Below are 16,207 nucleotides of genomic sequence, written 5' to 3' on the forward strand. Positions count from 1 at the left end.
CACAATCCCTGGATGTCTCTAGTTAGCTGCACATATGGAAAGGGAAATCACTAAACATAGTGCTTTATATTATAATATAGTTTATTGCAATAAAAAAGTTACAGATATACACTCACTTGTTTAAGGTGCTTCCAGTGCACCAAACTATAAATCGCATGTAGCATACACAAAAGGTAAATGATCACCAGTATACAGCCTTCTCACTGGTATAATTACCACACTCTCTCTCGTCCTTAGCCCTTGTACACACGGTCGGACATTCTGCCAACCAAATCCGTTGCATACACACGGTCGGACCAAGTTGTCGGAAAATCCGATCGTTCAGAACGTGATGACGTTATTTCGTTACGACAGGACTATGTTCACGCTAGTAGCCAATAGCTTTGGTGTAGGAATTTGATCTGAGCATGCGTGGCACTTTGTCCGATCGGAATTCTCTACACATGATCGGACAAGGTCCGATCGGACCAGTTTGTCGGAAAATATTTCCAACAAGTTGGAAAATTGGGTCCGACGGAATCAGTCCGATGCATACCACACACAGTTGGATTATCCGACAACACGGTCCGATAGGACACATTCCGATGGATTCTCCGACCTTGTGTACAAGGGCTTAGAGCATCATGACATCATCAAGCCTCCCCCTTGGGACATTAATTTTTAATTTATGTTATATATAATGCCACTTTGATTTTAGGGTTTAGAACACAGTTTTTTGGACATTAATGTGGTGAATAAATACAGTGCCTTGCGAAAGTATTTGGCCCCCTTGAACTTTTCAACCTTTTGCCACGTTTCAGGCTTCAAACATAAAGATATAAAATTTTAACTTTTTGTGAAGAATCAGCAACAAGTGGGACACAATTGTGAAGTGGAATGAAATCTATTGGATAATTTAAACTTTTTTAGCAAATAAAAAACTGAAAAGTGGTGCGTGCAAAATTATTCGGCCCCTTTACTTTCAGTGCAGCAAACTCACTCCAGAAGTTCAGCGAGGATCTCTGAATGATCCAATGTTGTCCTAAATGACTGATGGTGATAAATAGAATCCACCTGTGTGTAATCAAGTCTCTGTATAAATGCACCTGCTCTGTGATAGTCTCAGGGTTTTGTTGAAAGTGCAGAGAGCATCATGAAGACCAAGGAACACACCAGGCAGGTCCCAAATACTGTTGTGGAGAAGTTTAAAGCCGGATTTGGATTCAAAAAGATTTCCCAAGCTTTAAACATCCCAAGGAGCACTGTGCAAGCGATCATTTTAAAATGGAAGGAGTATCAGACCACTGCAAATCTACCAAGACCTGGCCGTCCCTCTAAACTTTCAGCTCAGACAAGGAGAAGACTGATCAGAGATGCAGCCAAGAGGCCCATGATCACTCTGGATGAACTGCAGAGAACTACAGCTGAGGTAGGAGAGCCTTTCCATAGGACAACAATCAGTCGTACACTGCACAAATCTGGCTTTTATGGAAGAGTGGCAAGAAGAAAGCCATTTCTCAAAGATATCCATAAAAAGCCTTGTCTAAAGTTTGCCACAAGCCACCTGGGAGACACACCAAACATGTGGAAGAAGGTGCTCTGGTCAGATGAAACCAAAATCAAACTTTTTGCCCACAATGCAAAACGATATGTTTGGCGTAAAAGCAACACACAGCTCATCACCCTCAACACACCATCCCCACTGTCAAACATGGTGGTGGCAGCATCATGGTTTGGGCCTGCTTTTCTTCAGCAGGGACAGGGAAGATGGTTAAAATTGAGGGGAAGATGGATGCAGCCAAATACAGGACCATTCTGGATGAAAACCTGTTGGAGTCTGCAAAAGACCTGAAACTGGGACGGAGATTTATCTTCCAACAAGACAATGATCCCAAACATACAGCAAAATCTACAAAGGAATGGTTCACAAATAAACGTATCCAGGTGTTAGAATGGCCAAGTCAAAGTCCAGACCTGAATCCAATCGAGAATCTGTGGAAAGAGCTGAAAACTGCTGTTCACAAACGCTCTCCATCCAACCTCACTGAGCTCGAGCTGTTTTGCAAGGAAGAATGGGCAAGAATTTCAGTCTCCCGATATGCAAAACAGATAGAGACATACCCCAAGTGACTTGCAGCTGTAATCGCAGCAAAAGGTGGCTCTACAAAGTATTAACGCAAGGGGGGCGAATATTTTTTTTTATTAGTTAAAAAAGTTTAAAAAATCCAATAGATTTCGTTCCACTTCACAATTGTGTCCCACTTGTTGGTGATTCTTCACAAAAAATAACAATTTTATATCTTTATGTTTGAAGCCTGAAATGTGGCAAAAGGTTGAAAAGTTCAAGGGGGACGAATACTTTCGCAAGGCACTGTACATCAGTTTAAATGATATTAGTGAAGCGTGGCACAATTTACGGTTTATATTCTATTCGGGCACATACATATGAGAGTGTGGAATATATGAGCAATTCACAATCTTATTTTATTTTTTTAGTTGTTGTGATTTACATATTCCCATAGTTGCTCACAAAGGTTTATTCAATAATTTCAGAAGTTATTTATATTTTTAAAATCTTTCATTAAAAGAATACCTGCTGATCCTGCCATAAAGGTTTTAGTTCAGGCACTTACTGTTATGGGGTCACAACTGTCTCCAAATTATGCTGTTGCATTGTCACTCTGACACACACATTGTTAGGCATCATTGCAAAGACTTAAGAAGTCCATCTATGGCCTAAGCATGTGCATGTAGCCAGAAAGTGGCTGAAAAAGGCTGACGAGATCAGCACCACTGAGATGCAAAAAAAGGATATAAAAAATGCGAAAGTAGTATTTATGAAAAACAGCAATTGTTTGTGATACCCAGTGCTTTAGAAAACTTAAGGTGTTACTAAACCCGCAACAGTCAAATCGGTCTGTATATGCAGTAAAACATGCTTGTGGAACCTAAGGGGGTAATCATCTGCATTGTGTAAAAAAATTCAAGTTAGACTTACCGGTAACTTGTTTTCCAGTAGACTTTCAGGACAGCCACCCGAGAGAGATCATGGCTCCACCTCCCACAGGAAACACCTCCATCAGAGCTTTCAAGGGAAGTCTCCACGCAGCCTTCCTCAGTTGTTTGTAGAGACTCTCCAACCCCAGCTGCAACACATAAGCGACAGTTATATCATAGTATTACAGCAAATCACATACACCACAGGGTGGGTTATTGCTGTCCTGAAAGTCTACTGGAAAACAAGTTACGGTAAGTCTAACTTGAATTTTCCAAAACGACTTCCAGGACAGCCACCTGAGAGGATTACCGAGACTTACTCCATTCAGGGCGAGACAACTGCCTGTAATACTTTCCTTCCAAAAGCCTGATCCCCAGCCGATAAAAGATCTAGTCTATAATGGCGGGCAAATGTCGTTAGACTTGACCAGGTCGCAGCCTTACATATCTGTTCGGGGGTGGCGCCAGCCTTCTCTGCCTAACTCACCGCTGCCGCCCTTGTGGAATGGGCCCGGACGTTCACTGGACTCTTCTGACCAGCACAGGAATATGCTTCCAAAATTGTCATTCTCAGCCATCTGGCTATTGGCCCCTTGGATGCCTGCTTTCCCTTTTTAGTGCTGGAAAATGAGACAAAAAGAGCATCCGACTGTCTAAAGTCTTTAGTGGCTTCTAAATAACTTAAAACTGCCCTCTTAACATCCAAGGTGTGGAAATCTTCTTCTTTCCTACCCGATGGATTAGAGCAGAATGTAGGGAGAATTATCTCCTGGGAACGATTCTAAAGTGATACCACCTTGGGCAAAAAATGAGGGTCTGTTTTAAGGACTAACCTGTCCGGAAAAACAAAAAAGAACGGCTCCCCGATTGATAAAGCCTGCAACTCACTAACTCTGCGAGCTGAAGTAATGGCTACTAAAAAAAACGGTTTTCAAAGTAATCCATCTCAGGGAGACTGAAACAATAGGTTCAAATGGCCCCTTGGTCAGGGCCTGCAGGACAGTAAATAGGTCCCAGCCCGGACAGCTTCTAGATACTACAAGGCCTAGAGCGAGAAAGAGCCCTAAAAAACCTGATTACTAAGGGGTCCGATGCCAACGCCTTCTCCAGAAAGACACCTAACGTGGCCACCTGCACCTTTAGGGTACTGACTGCTAACTTATTATCAGCACCTTCCTGTAGGAATTCCAGAACCAAATCAATTCATCTCTGTGACCTAGCTGAAGTCCTGCACCAGGAGTTAAACACCTTCCAGTATTTAAAATATATTGCCCTGGTAACTTTTTTCCTACTGGACAACAAGGTAGCAACCAGCCAGTCTGAGAACCCTTGCCTCTTCAAGAGCTGTTCTTCAGAAACCAAGCCGTGAGCCTTAGTTTTTCTAGGTCTTGATGGACTAGAGGGCCCTGCTGGAGAAGATCTTGTCTTAGGGGGAGATGCCAGAATGGTCTTCGTTGCATCTGAAGAAGGGCCAAGAACCATGGTCGTTTGGGCCAAAAGGGGGTGATCAGAATTACCCCTGCATCTTCTTCCCTGATCTTCCCTAACACCCGGGGAATCAATTGAAACAGGGGAAAGGCATAGACTAGATGAAAATTCCAGCTGTGTGCTAAGGCGTCCACTCCCAATGACCTCTCGTGCCTGTTTAGGGAGAAAAACAGAGGGACCTGGGAATTTCACTGAGTGGCAAAGAGATCTACCTCTGGCTGACCCCATCTCTCTCCAATCAGTCTGAAGACTTCTGGATTCAAACGCCACTCTGCCTCTAGAACATGGTTCCTGCTGAGAAAGTCTGCCTTTTTGTTCAGGGACCCTTTTAGGTGAATTGCTGATAAGGACCGAGTAAACAGCTCTGCCCAGCCCAGCATACCTTTTGCTAGAACCTGCAGTGTGCTGCTTCTGATTCCTCCCTGTCTGTTCACATATGCCACCACCGTGGCATTGTCAGACAGGATCTGGACATGTTGCTTTCGAACTACGTCTGCGAAGGCCCACATTGCCTTCTCCACTGCCTTCAGTTCCCTCCAGTTTGAGGACCTCTGTGCCTCTTCTATGGACCATGAGCCCTGGACCCACTGGGTGTCCACATGGGCACCCCAACCCCAGGCACTGGCGTCGGTTGTCAGCCGTACCTGGACCAGGAAGGACCACAACAGGCCTTCCGAAAGTAACTCTGGGTTTCTACCCCACCAAAGACCCCTTCTTACTGAGGCAGGGATCCTCACCAGATCGTCCAGAGAACTCTGACGATGATCCCAAACCTCCAGCAGGAAAGCCTGAAGAGGCCTGAAGTGATGCCTCGCCCATTGGACTGCCAGAATGAAGGAAGTCAATGTCCCTAATACCGACATCACCTTCCTGATGGGTCGGGGCTGGTTGCATTGTAACTGCGCTACCCCCTGGACCAGCTTCTCCTTCTTTTCATCCGCAGGAAGATCTTTTGGTCTATGGAGCTGATTTGAAACCCCAAGAATGTCACTTCCTGAGTGGGCACCAGGTTGGATTTTTGAAGATTTATGATCCAACCTAACTTCCTTAAGTGGACGCAGGCTCTGTCGAGATCTTTTTGCAACCCCTCCCTGGTCTGGGCAAAAAACAATAAATCGTCCAGATACGGGATCACCGAGATTCCCTCCAGGCAAAGGGGAACTAACGCTTCTGCCATAATTTTGGTGAATACCCCCGGGGATGATGACAGACCAAAAGGGAGGGCCCTGAATTGTAGATGAACAACCTTGCTCCTTTCCCTTAGTGCCAACCTCAGAAATCTCTGAGACCCGCTCCAAATCGGGACACGAAGGTACGCATCCTGTAAATCCACGGGAGCCATATAGCATCCCGGGGACAGGAGGTTTCTTACTGAAAAGATAGAATCCATCTGAAACCTCTCGTACTGTACCGACCTGTTTAGACCCTTGAGGTTTAAAATCAGACGGAACTTTCCCAAAGATTTCCTGACCAGGAACACATGAGAGTAAAATCCCTGACCTAGCTCCTCTGCTGGGACCGGCAAGTCAACCCCCTGAAACATGAGGTCCTGAATTAGGGCCTTCATAGCAAGGGCCTTGAATGGGTCCCTGGGAACATTGGTGACCAGGAATCTTTGAGGGGGTACTCGGTAAACTCGATTTTGTAACCCTGGGAAACCATCCTCAAAACAAATTGATTTTGAGTTATGGTCTTCCACTGAGGGAGAAACTACCGAAGTCTCCCCCCTACTCTGACTAAAGAGTCATTGTGCCATGGAGATGGACGCAGGAGGATTGAGGAGGACTCCCCTTTACCCTTGGGCTTCTGCACCCAAGATTTCCTCCTGTTTTGCGTCCTAACCTCCGCTTGACCCCTAGGTCCCTGAAAAAAATGCTTACGCGCCTGCACCGGCTTTTTCTTTACGGGAAAGGACTTCTTCCTATCCGCCGTTCGGTCCAAAATGGAGTCTAGCTCTGAACCAAACAATAAATTCCCCAAAAAAGGCAAGCCACATAGCCTATTTTTTCGAGGCCGCGTCCCCTGGCCACGTCTTCAGCCACAAGGCCCGTCTAACCGAATTGGTCAGGGCGGCTGACCTGGCCGACATACGGACAGATTCTGCCGAGGCATCAGCAATATAGGCAATAGCCCCGGACATAGTAACAAAGGAATCCAGGATCTCTTGCTTAGGGGAATCAGCCACAATGGGAAATTTTAATTGGTTAACCCAATGGTCCAGATTCCTTGCCACACAGGTCGTTGCCATGGCTGGTTTCGAAATTCATCATCACCAACTGCCCGGCCCTTTTCAGAAGCAGATCCATCTTCTTATCCATAGGTTCTTTTAAAGTGACCATATCCTCAAAAGCTAGATCCGATCGATTTTGATACTTGGGAAAATGCTAAATCCAGCTTTGGAATCTTGTTCCACACTAGGTCTGGGCTATCTTCAAAAGAAAACCTCTTCCTGTGTGATCTGGAAAAAAAGGGTTTTTTCTCCGGCTCCAACCATTCCCTTTTAATCATGTCGGACACCAGGGAGTGCACCGGGAAGGTGCGAGATCTGGAATCTCCTAGGCCCGCATAGATTCGATCATGTAAGGATAGCTCCTTCTTTTCCTCTTCAATACCCAAAGTGGCATAAATCACTTTAAGGAGGCCCCCCACTTCTTCCAATGACAACTTGTACTTGGAAGCTGCGTCCTCATCTTCTTCTTCCTCAGAGTCCGACTCCTCTAGGGCCAGTGAAAAGGAATCTTGTGAGGTGTCCTGGGACAAACCTCCCCCCATCAGCGAACCTCCTGGTTCTAAGGTAGACTGCTGAGCTCTAGACTCCCCCGATGTTCCAGGCTCTACTAACAGCTTAGACCTGAAAGCCTGAAAGGTTGCTTTAAGCTCATCCTTACTGGACAATACCAAGTCCCCACATAATGACGGGGACTCCTCCCTAACTAGGCTTGCGATACAAGTCGCACAGAGCGTCTTGGCCCAGGTTTCGCTGAGTTTTTCCTTGCACACAGGACATCTCCTTTTGACAGGTTGGGCAGAGCTCTTCGCCTAATAAACAGAATGAGACAAGAAGCCCAAGCTGTTTTTTTTTTTTGCAAAAAGATGCAAAATCACCCAGGTGCAACTAAGGGAGAAACCACCATTTCCTAGTGCCCTCCCAAGCCGACACCCCCCAGAACCTTCCACCATTGCACACCTAGCAAGGGAGGGAAAGGGAGGAGGGGGGTGAGGGGAGAGAGGGGGAAAGAAAGGGTGACCACCTCCCCCCCTCACACAGGAGCATAGGATCCAGCACATCAGAGCCCCGTTCCTACCTTCAACTTGCTGGTGCCTTGGCTTGCCCCCGTGTCCGTATCACTATCCATCGCGTGGAACACACACTGCCGCCGGTCCCAGATTCGAAAACGCTACTGCGCCCAACTGGAACTGGAAATAAGGCGCCAGTTGGTCCTCCTCTCTCTTCCTGCGTTCCAACGTCAGGAAATGATGCGGAACACCGCCGGAAGTCCCACTCCATTCCCGAAGGACGCAGCCGAGCCCTCTCGGCCGTCCGAGATGAGCGCGACCGCACTCCCACGATGCAGCGCGTGCTGCATGCAGGAGATTTAAACAAAAAATACGGCCGCCACTCTGACAAGGGGACAGAAGAACCCCCGGCGTGCTGGCTCTCCCCGAGCACGGAAGGAGGAGAGAGAGCCCATGCTGCCATCCACGCTAGGAGAAAAATGGGAGGACCAGCTCCTACAAAAGAAAAATGAATTCAGGTGAGAGCCCACTGACCTCCAGGACCAGCCCAGAGATCATGGCTCCCACCGGAGGTGTTCCTCCAGGTTGGAGGAAACACAAGAGACTGAGGAAGGCTGCATGGAAACTTCCCTTAAAAGCTCTGATGGAGGAGGTGTTTCATGTGGAAGGTGGAGCCATGATCTCTGTCGGGTGGCTGTCCTGAAAGTCGTTTTGGAAAGGCTGTTTAATGCTGTCTTCCCTGTCCCCACCTCTATCTATCTGCTGATGAGTGTGCTAGAGTTTTTTTTTTTCCTTGGGAGGATGCATGATCAGCACAGGGCCAATCAGCACTGTCCAGACAGAGGGTCGGGGGTCCTGCAGCCTAATAGCACTGTAAGAGCAGAATGAAGACTTCTCCTACAAGCTTTAACCAGACACTGATAGACGTCACAAGACTACTCTAACAGCTGATGAAAAAGGGTATTTAGCAGTTTATATTTACTTAAACTATTGTATTTCCATGTTCTGTGGGGGACCAGAAATAGTGAATGCAGGGTTCTGGGTTTAGTAACACTTTAATTTCTATTCTTAGTATTTTGGTAATGTTAGATTGGTCATAAACCAATAATTTACTAATATACTGTATAATAATAGACACCAGATACTCACTCTCCATCTTGTCAACATTTTCATGGCTTCCCTGGTGGCAATTGCAGGCCTGACCATTGTGCCTCAGGTAACAGTCGTCTAAGTAACAGCTTTTACTAGATCCTAGTTCCTCCATGTTGTGAATATCTCTCAGTCGCTCTTCTAGCAATTTTTGCTGGCGCTTTTGTTGCCGTTTCATTTTTTTCTTCTTGTTTTTAGATACCTTTCCATTCTAAGGGAATGGTTCATGGAAAATAACAGACATATCAGCAATGTCATATTTTTCAGAAGAACAAAATATATGTGATTTACTTAAAATAGATCTATACACAAACTGATTATGTATTTTTTTAAACCTGGGCAAATGTGAAAACCTGCTAGCTCTTTCTAAGCCCCTGTACACACGGTCGGAGATTTCCACAACCAAATCCGTCGGATTTTGTCAGTCGGATCTTGTCCGAAACTGTTGCATACACACGGTCGGACAAAGTTGGCGAAAAATCTGATCTTTCAGAACGTGATGACGTAATTTCGTTACGATGGGACTACATTCAGGCTAGTAGCCAATAGCTTTGATGTAGGAATTTGATCTGAGCATGTGTGGCACTTGGTCCGATCAAAATTCTCTACACATGATCAGAGTATGTCCGATCGGCCCAGTTGGTCGGGAAATATTTCCAACATGTTGGAAAATTGGGTCCGACGGATATTCCGACGGAATCAGTCCGATGCATACCACACACAGTCGGATTATCAGACGACACGGTCCGATAGGACACATTCCGACGGATTCTCCGACCGTGTGTACAAGGGCTAAGAATGTTCACAAACATAAGACAATCTTCCTTTGATTGGGCAGATTAAGGCAAAATTAGCTAACAACCATACAACTGTGGGGACTCTCTAACCTCTCTAGCCATTTCTAGCCAACCTTTCTAGCAAATAAGCTATAGGTTGGATTCCCATGCTATTACTACCATTTTCTTCACTAAATGAGCTGGTTCTTGGGATGTCTTTTTGATCTTTTCCCTTCCTATGCATAAAAAGCCCATCCAAGAAACCCAAGTGTGCATTTTTATAAAAAGTTATTTTTTATCAGTTAGATGACCTAGGAGTTACATAGTTGGAAAGGTTGAATAAAGAGACACCAGTTCATCCGGTGTGAGTGTGTGTATGTATTAGGTCTCTACCACATCCCGTAGCCTTGTATATTGTGGTCACTAAGATGCCCACCTAAAAGTTATTTTAAATTATTGACACCTCCCACTGACACCACTGATTGTAGAAGGGTGTTATACATCCTTATCCCCTCTACAGTTGTAAAAATAAAACCGTACACAATCTAAGATTCTCATCCAACTTCATTAAATCATCATGTGTCTTCTTAAGCGACCTGAGACTGAATAGATTTCTCCCTATGCTAGAATCACCATTTAGATATTTGTAGATTGTGATCATATCTCTTCTCAAGCATCTCTTCTCTAGGGACACCAAGTTTAATGTGTGTAGATGTTCCTCACAACTAAGATCTTCCTGCCCCCTTATTTGGTTCATTGCCCTTTTCTGGACTCTGCATTTTCAGCACATTCCTCCTGAGGACTAGTGACTAGAACTGGGTTGTATTTATCAAGATTAGACAGAACCAGAGTTTTGTAAAGCAGTAGAATTATCTCTTGAGTAAATTCCCTTTTTAATGCATGCTAATAGTCTGCTGGCCTTGCTTCCTAATGCCCCATACACACGATCAGAAATTCTGCCACCAAAAGTTGGATGCAAGCTTTTGGTCAGAAATTCCGACCGTGTGTATGCTCCATCGGACTTTTGCTGGCAGAATTCCAGCCAGCAAAAGCTTGAGAGCAGGTTCTCTATTTTCCGGTCGGAAAAAGTTCCTATACGAAAATGTGTTTGTCTGTATGCAATTCGGATGCGACAAAAATCACGCATTCTCGGAAATAATTTGACGCATGCTCGGAAGCACTGAACTTCATTTTCTTGGCTTGTCTTAGTTTTGTACATCACCGCGTTCTTGACGGTCGAAAGTTCTGAGAACTTTTGTGTGACCGTGTGTATGCAAGGTAAGCTTGAGCAGAATTCCGTCGGAAAAAACAGCCAAGTTTTTTCTGACGGAACTTCTGATCGTGTGTATGGGGCATAAGATTGGGATTGCATGCTATTGCTGAATGATTTGAGACAGCATGTAAAACCCCCAACTACCTCTACCTTACTCTTACATGCATGCAATCCTTGTTTGGCTTTACAATAAACAATATATTTATGTTTGCTGTCTATGTATATTTTAGCATGAGGTATGTTATACCAACAAATATCATGATCACATTGATGGGTGAAGGCTTTCCTTGTTTTCTCCCTGGAGTCCTGAAAATGTGGAAAGAGCTAGTGAATGAACACATTTGTCCACTTAAAAAGGGGCGGCACAATGGTGTAGTGAGTAGCACTCTCACCTAGCAGTAAAAAGGGTCACTGGTCGAATCCCAACCATGACACTACCTGCCTGGAGTTTGCATGTTCTCCCTGTGCCTGTGTGGGTTTCCTCCCACACTTCAAAGACATGCTGGTAGGTTAATTCGCTTCTGTCCAAAAAAAATTGGTCCTAGTATATGAATGTGAGTTGGGGACCTTGGATTGTGGGCTCATTAAGGGACCGATATGAGTGTGTAATGTATGTGTGGAGCACTGCATAAAATTGACAGCGCTATATGGGTACCTTAAATAAGTAATATCATAGATGAGCATCTTAATGAAATACAATGCACAGGCATAGGGACAATTGTAGACACCCACTCTCACACTCACTCAGGTTGAACTGGATGGACTGGTGTCTTTATTCAACCTTACTAACTATGTAAAACCAAGTGCTCATTTTTGGGTCGACTTACATGACATAAATAATAGTGATATGCAACATAACCTTAAGTCAGTGTAGTACAATGAGAATAACAAAAATAGGAATCAAAATTGTACTCAATGTAAAGTTATGTCCTTGTCAATTGAGGGACAAAGGGAGGCTTTCACATTTGGCTTGAATGCCAAAGAATTTGATGCTGGCAAACAAAAATCTGTAAGGCCCATGACAACCCCTTCTACAACCAGCAAGCAGTACCAGTAGCATAATCATAAACACAGAGAAGTCGGACTTGTCTCCCTCAGTGAACTGCAAATAACAGAAAATTGTAAATAGCCCTTTATGTAATTTTTCCTTTCATGGTGAATCTTCATGGTAGCATACACAGGGTTGTGGCTCTGCTCCGCAACCTGATAGGACTGAATAACTATATTTTTAAGGTGTACATATAAAAATGACATTCTTAGTTACTATCACCATAAGGGTGGGTGTTGTATGATGCCATTAAGATGCACCACAAAAGGAAAATTTCAGAAGGGTGAGTCTACAATTGTCTATATTCCTGGCACATCATGGCAGCATACAATGGGAAATAACTCACAGAATGGTGCAGACAATACATTTATTGCTTAGAAACTGAAGAACAATGCTGAACTACAGCTCTTCCAAACTCCACTGTTGCTAACTTAGCTGGATTCACCCTGTAATGTGAGATGGAGGTGCTCTGAGACAACCATGTTGCTGCCTTACAGACTGTCCCTGGAGAAACTCGACAATACGCTGCCCAAGATGTTGCCATCGCCCTTGTTGAGTGTGCCTTAAGGATCTTCGGCATGGGAAGATATTGCAAACAGCAAGCTTTTTTGTCTTGGCAAATCAGGAATATAGGGTGTGTTGATGCTGACTGTCCTCTCCTTGCTAAAAAAAAAAAAGAATTGGCCTCCAGGTAGGCTTTAAAGGCAAGAAAACCTTTTGGTTAACATGAAAGGTGGATGATATTTTTGGAAAAAACTGCTAAGATGGCCTGACAACTCTAACTAGGTAGAAGATTAAATGAGGCTCTGTACAGAAAAATGCTTGCAACTCTGAAACTTTTTTGGCAGAGGTTATGGCTACCAGAAAGGACAACTTCAACGATATATTCCATAAGGTAGATGACTCAGTAGGAAAGAAGGGTGATTTTTCTAAAATGTAAGGACTGCAGACACATCCCACTTAGGAAAGGATTGTTTTATTGTAGATCGTATCTTCAAACAAGCCTTCAGGAATTGGACTACCAACAGATTTAGGTCCCACCTATCCCCAATCAGCGCTGATAAGGCTGATATTTATACTTTAAGAGTGCTAGAACATAGGCCTTTGTTGAAGCAGAGTCGCAAAAACTGCAGGATCTGGACAATGGGCTCTTGTGACAATGGATTCCAGGACTTTATGCAAAATATACAAATTATCTTATGATAAGTTTTGTTTGTAATTGATTTTCTGGACTGTAACAAGTTAACAACTACTACATTGGAACGTCCCTTCTTTTGACTTACAAGGAATCAGTTGTAACCTCTCGGGAGCTGGATGCAGAAAAAGACCCTGAGACAGTAAATCCGCAGTTAACAGTGCTGTTGAAGACTTGAAAAATATTGGCTAAGTCTATGGAAAGTCAAAAAAGGAATATAGACTATGGAAAGCATCCATACTCCTAGGCTGACTGATAGTAGAATTGACTGCAAGGATTTAATTTTGAATTAAGCCACATCTATGTGACTGTTTAACCTCTTCAACTCTAACACTGGACAAAGATCTCCAATCTTCTTCCTTACTTGAAACAGTGGCAAAAAAAATCCCTCTCCCCTCTGGGATTTCCGGTAGTAAGTCGGCCACACACTGGAATAGAATTTTATGCTTCTCTACAGAGGCTTGAAACTTGGTTAACTAAAACTGTTTGGCAGGAGGTTCACTCCAGAATCATCATCAATGGCCCACCAAGATGGTGGCTATGGTCCAAGCATCTATGCTCTCTGTCCAGACATGTGCAAAGAGCTTCAATCTGGACATGGAAAGTCTTTCACCTGTCTAAAATCAGTCCAACTGAAGGGTAGGAAACAGTAAACAATCAAAAGCAAGCCTAAAGTGGACAAAATAACTGGGGACTGAGTGCAGCTCAAGATCCACCTGAAGGACTGTGCCCAAAGCGGGCACCAGAATAAGATAAAACCACCACCTAATAAGGAGAAAAAATAAAGGCACATAATTAGGGATGAACTGATACCTAGGTTCAGCGTAAACTTTGGCTATTCAGGCGTTTGGTTTCCCCATATCAGATTTATGCCGTGTACATATGGTCAGACTTTCCGGCAGAAAAGGTCAGACGGAATCTTTTCATCGGATATTCTGATCGCGTGTGGGCCTCATCTGACTTTTTTCTTTTTTAAATTCTGACGGACCTAGAAATTGAACATGTTTTAAATCTTTCCGACGGAATCAAATCCTATTGGGAAAACCGTTCGTCTCTATGCTGTTCCGGCGGACCAAAAACCACGCAAGGGCAGCTATTGGCTACTGGCTATTGAACTTTTCTCTAGTCCCGTCGTACGTGTTGTACGTCATTGTTTTCTAGATGATGAGACTTTGGTGTGATCGTGTGTAGGCAAGACTGTTTCAGCGGAAACTCCATTGGAAAAACAGTCAGTTTATTCTGATGGAAAAAACGATCATGTGTACGCGGCATAAGAGTTATCATCTTGGTTAACTAGTCAAACACCTAGCTGCTTTTGCAATACCACCACAAAGTGCAGCAGTGGTGTTACAATGGAGGTTAATTATTGCCAAATTCACCCTCACTGCAGCGCCACCTCCATCACTATGGGGTGGTGTTGCCACAGCAGTCGGGTGTTTGTGTAACTACTAGTTCACCCAGATGATAACCCAAACAATTAGAATTTATAATATGGAAGGTTAGTGGATTATTTTTTACAAAATGTATGATCGATTTCACCTCTATTGCAACACCATCCCTGCTCTATGAGATTATGTTGCATCAGCAGCCAGGTGTTTTTATGATTAGTTCACCAAGATTTTTAACTCTTATTATTTTTAGTGGGGATGCCTTACAGACTGTCCCTGGAGAAACTCGACAATACGCTGCCCAAGATGTTGCCATCGCCCTTTTGATATAATATTCATATAATATGGCTTGATTTCACACCCCGTTTGATGAAGAAAGCTGACAAGGATTGGGATGGAGTTCCTCTTAAAATCCATAGCAGCCTTGTTTTTTTTTCTTTTTTTTGCATTTACCCACAATTTAACACACTTTTTTCCTTTGTAAATGTCAGTGCTTTAACCACTTGCCAACCGCCTAACGTACATGTATTGCGTCAGGTTGGCTCTATTGCATGAAATCACGTACCTGTACGTCATTTTGTGCAATAGCCACAAGGGGGTGCATGCACGTCACGGGAGGTGTGATCGCGTGATGATTGGGCTGGGGGCATAGTAAAATAAATAAAAATGCCATAAAAATATCCCATAGTTTGTAGACGCAATAACTTTAGTGCAAACCAATCAATATACGCCTTTTGTGATTTTTTTTTTTTTTAACCAAAAACATGTATCAGAATATATATTGGCCTAAATTGATGAAGAAATTGTTTTTTTTTTTTTTTTAATTGAATGTGTTTTATAGCATCATTTTTGTCACACTTTTATGTTTATAGCGCAAAAAATAAAAACTGCAGAGGTGATCAAATACCACCAAAAGAAAGCTCTATTTGTGGAGGAAAAAAATACATATATTTTTTTCAGGTACAGCGTTGCATGGCCGCGCAATTTTCAGTTAAATTAGCGCAGTGCCATGTCGCAAAAAATGGCCTGGTCATTAGGGGGTAAAACCTTCTGGGGATAAAGTGGTTAAAAAAAATCACTGCTCACAGACAGATTTTTAAACTTTTTTTTGTTTGCATTGGACACATTCCCCAGGGGAGTGCCCATCCCCATGCTTTTTTTTTGACAACCCTTTGCCTATTAGCCCAGAAAGTGGGCATTTTCATTTGGTCAGATTCAGTTCCCATCAATTTCCTGGTTCAGCGTTGGGACTTCTTTGAGGTTTTCCCTACCCTTGACCCTTGCTTGCACTACTCGAGCTGAACTCAGGGAAGTTTGGCTAATCGCTAATGCTGAGGTAACATGGTGAATTATAAATAAAAAACAGCCAAAGGCCAAATGCTGCGCTAGAGAAGGGATATGAATGTCCAAAAAATAAAAATAATTCAATCGGTAGGGCAGCCAGCACTTCGAGTTTTAGAATACAAGAAAACCCCTAAATCAGTGACAAATAAAAAAATAAGTGCAGCGCTCAGTGATAAAACAATAGTGAAAAGAAAAATTTACATAAATAATAATATATCAAGAAATATGCTGGATTAATAGCACAAACTCTGCTTAAATATAATAGATTTGCACACTAGAATTAAGCATATATAATAAACATCAATTTTTTTTTATTTAAAGCGGTTCTCCACC

At 43.5% G+C, this 16,207-nt stretch overlaps 1 protein-coding gene across 1 annotated transcript in view; it reads right to left on the minus strand.

Annotated features, from left to right (window-relative positions):
• SRPK3 (SRSF protein kinase 3) overlaps positions 1-16,207 on the minus strand; it is a 188,301-nt gene that overhangs the window by 56,136 nt on the left and 115,958 nt on the right. Inside the window, exon 10 of the mRNA XM_077478981.1 lies at positions 8,851-9,061. Within this exon, the coding sequence (XP_077335107.1) occupies positions 8,851-9,061 (211 nt within the window). The remainder of the gene's footprint in view (positions 1-8,850; positions 9,062-16,207) is intronic.

This window comes from Lithobates pipiens, unplaced genomic scaffold, assembly GCF_037356315.1.
Source record: "Lithobates pipiens isolate NorthernLeopardFrog02 unplaced genomic scaffold, aLitPip1_a1.2 Scaffold_1, whole genome shotgun sequence".
NCBI classification, from domain to species: domain Eukaryota; kingdom Metazoa; phylum Chordata; class Amphibia; order Anura; family Ranidae; genus Lithobates; species Lithobates pipiens.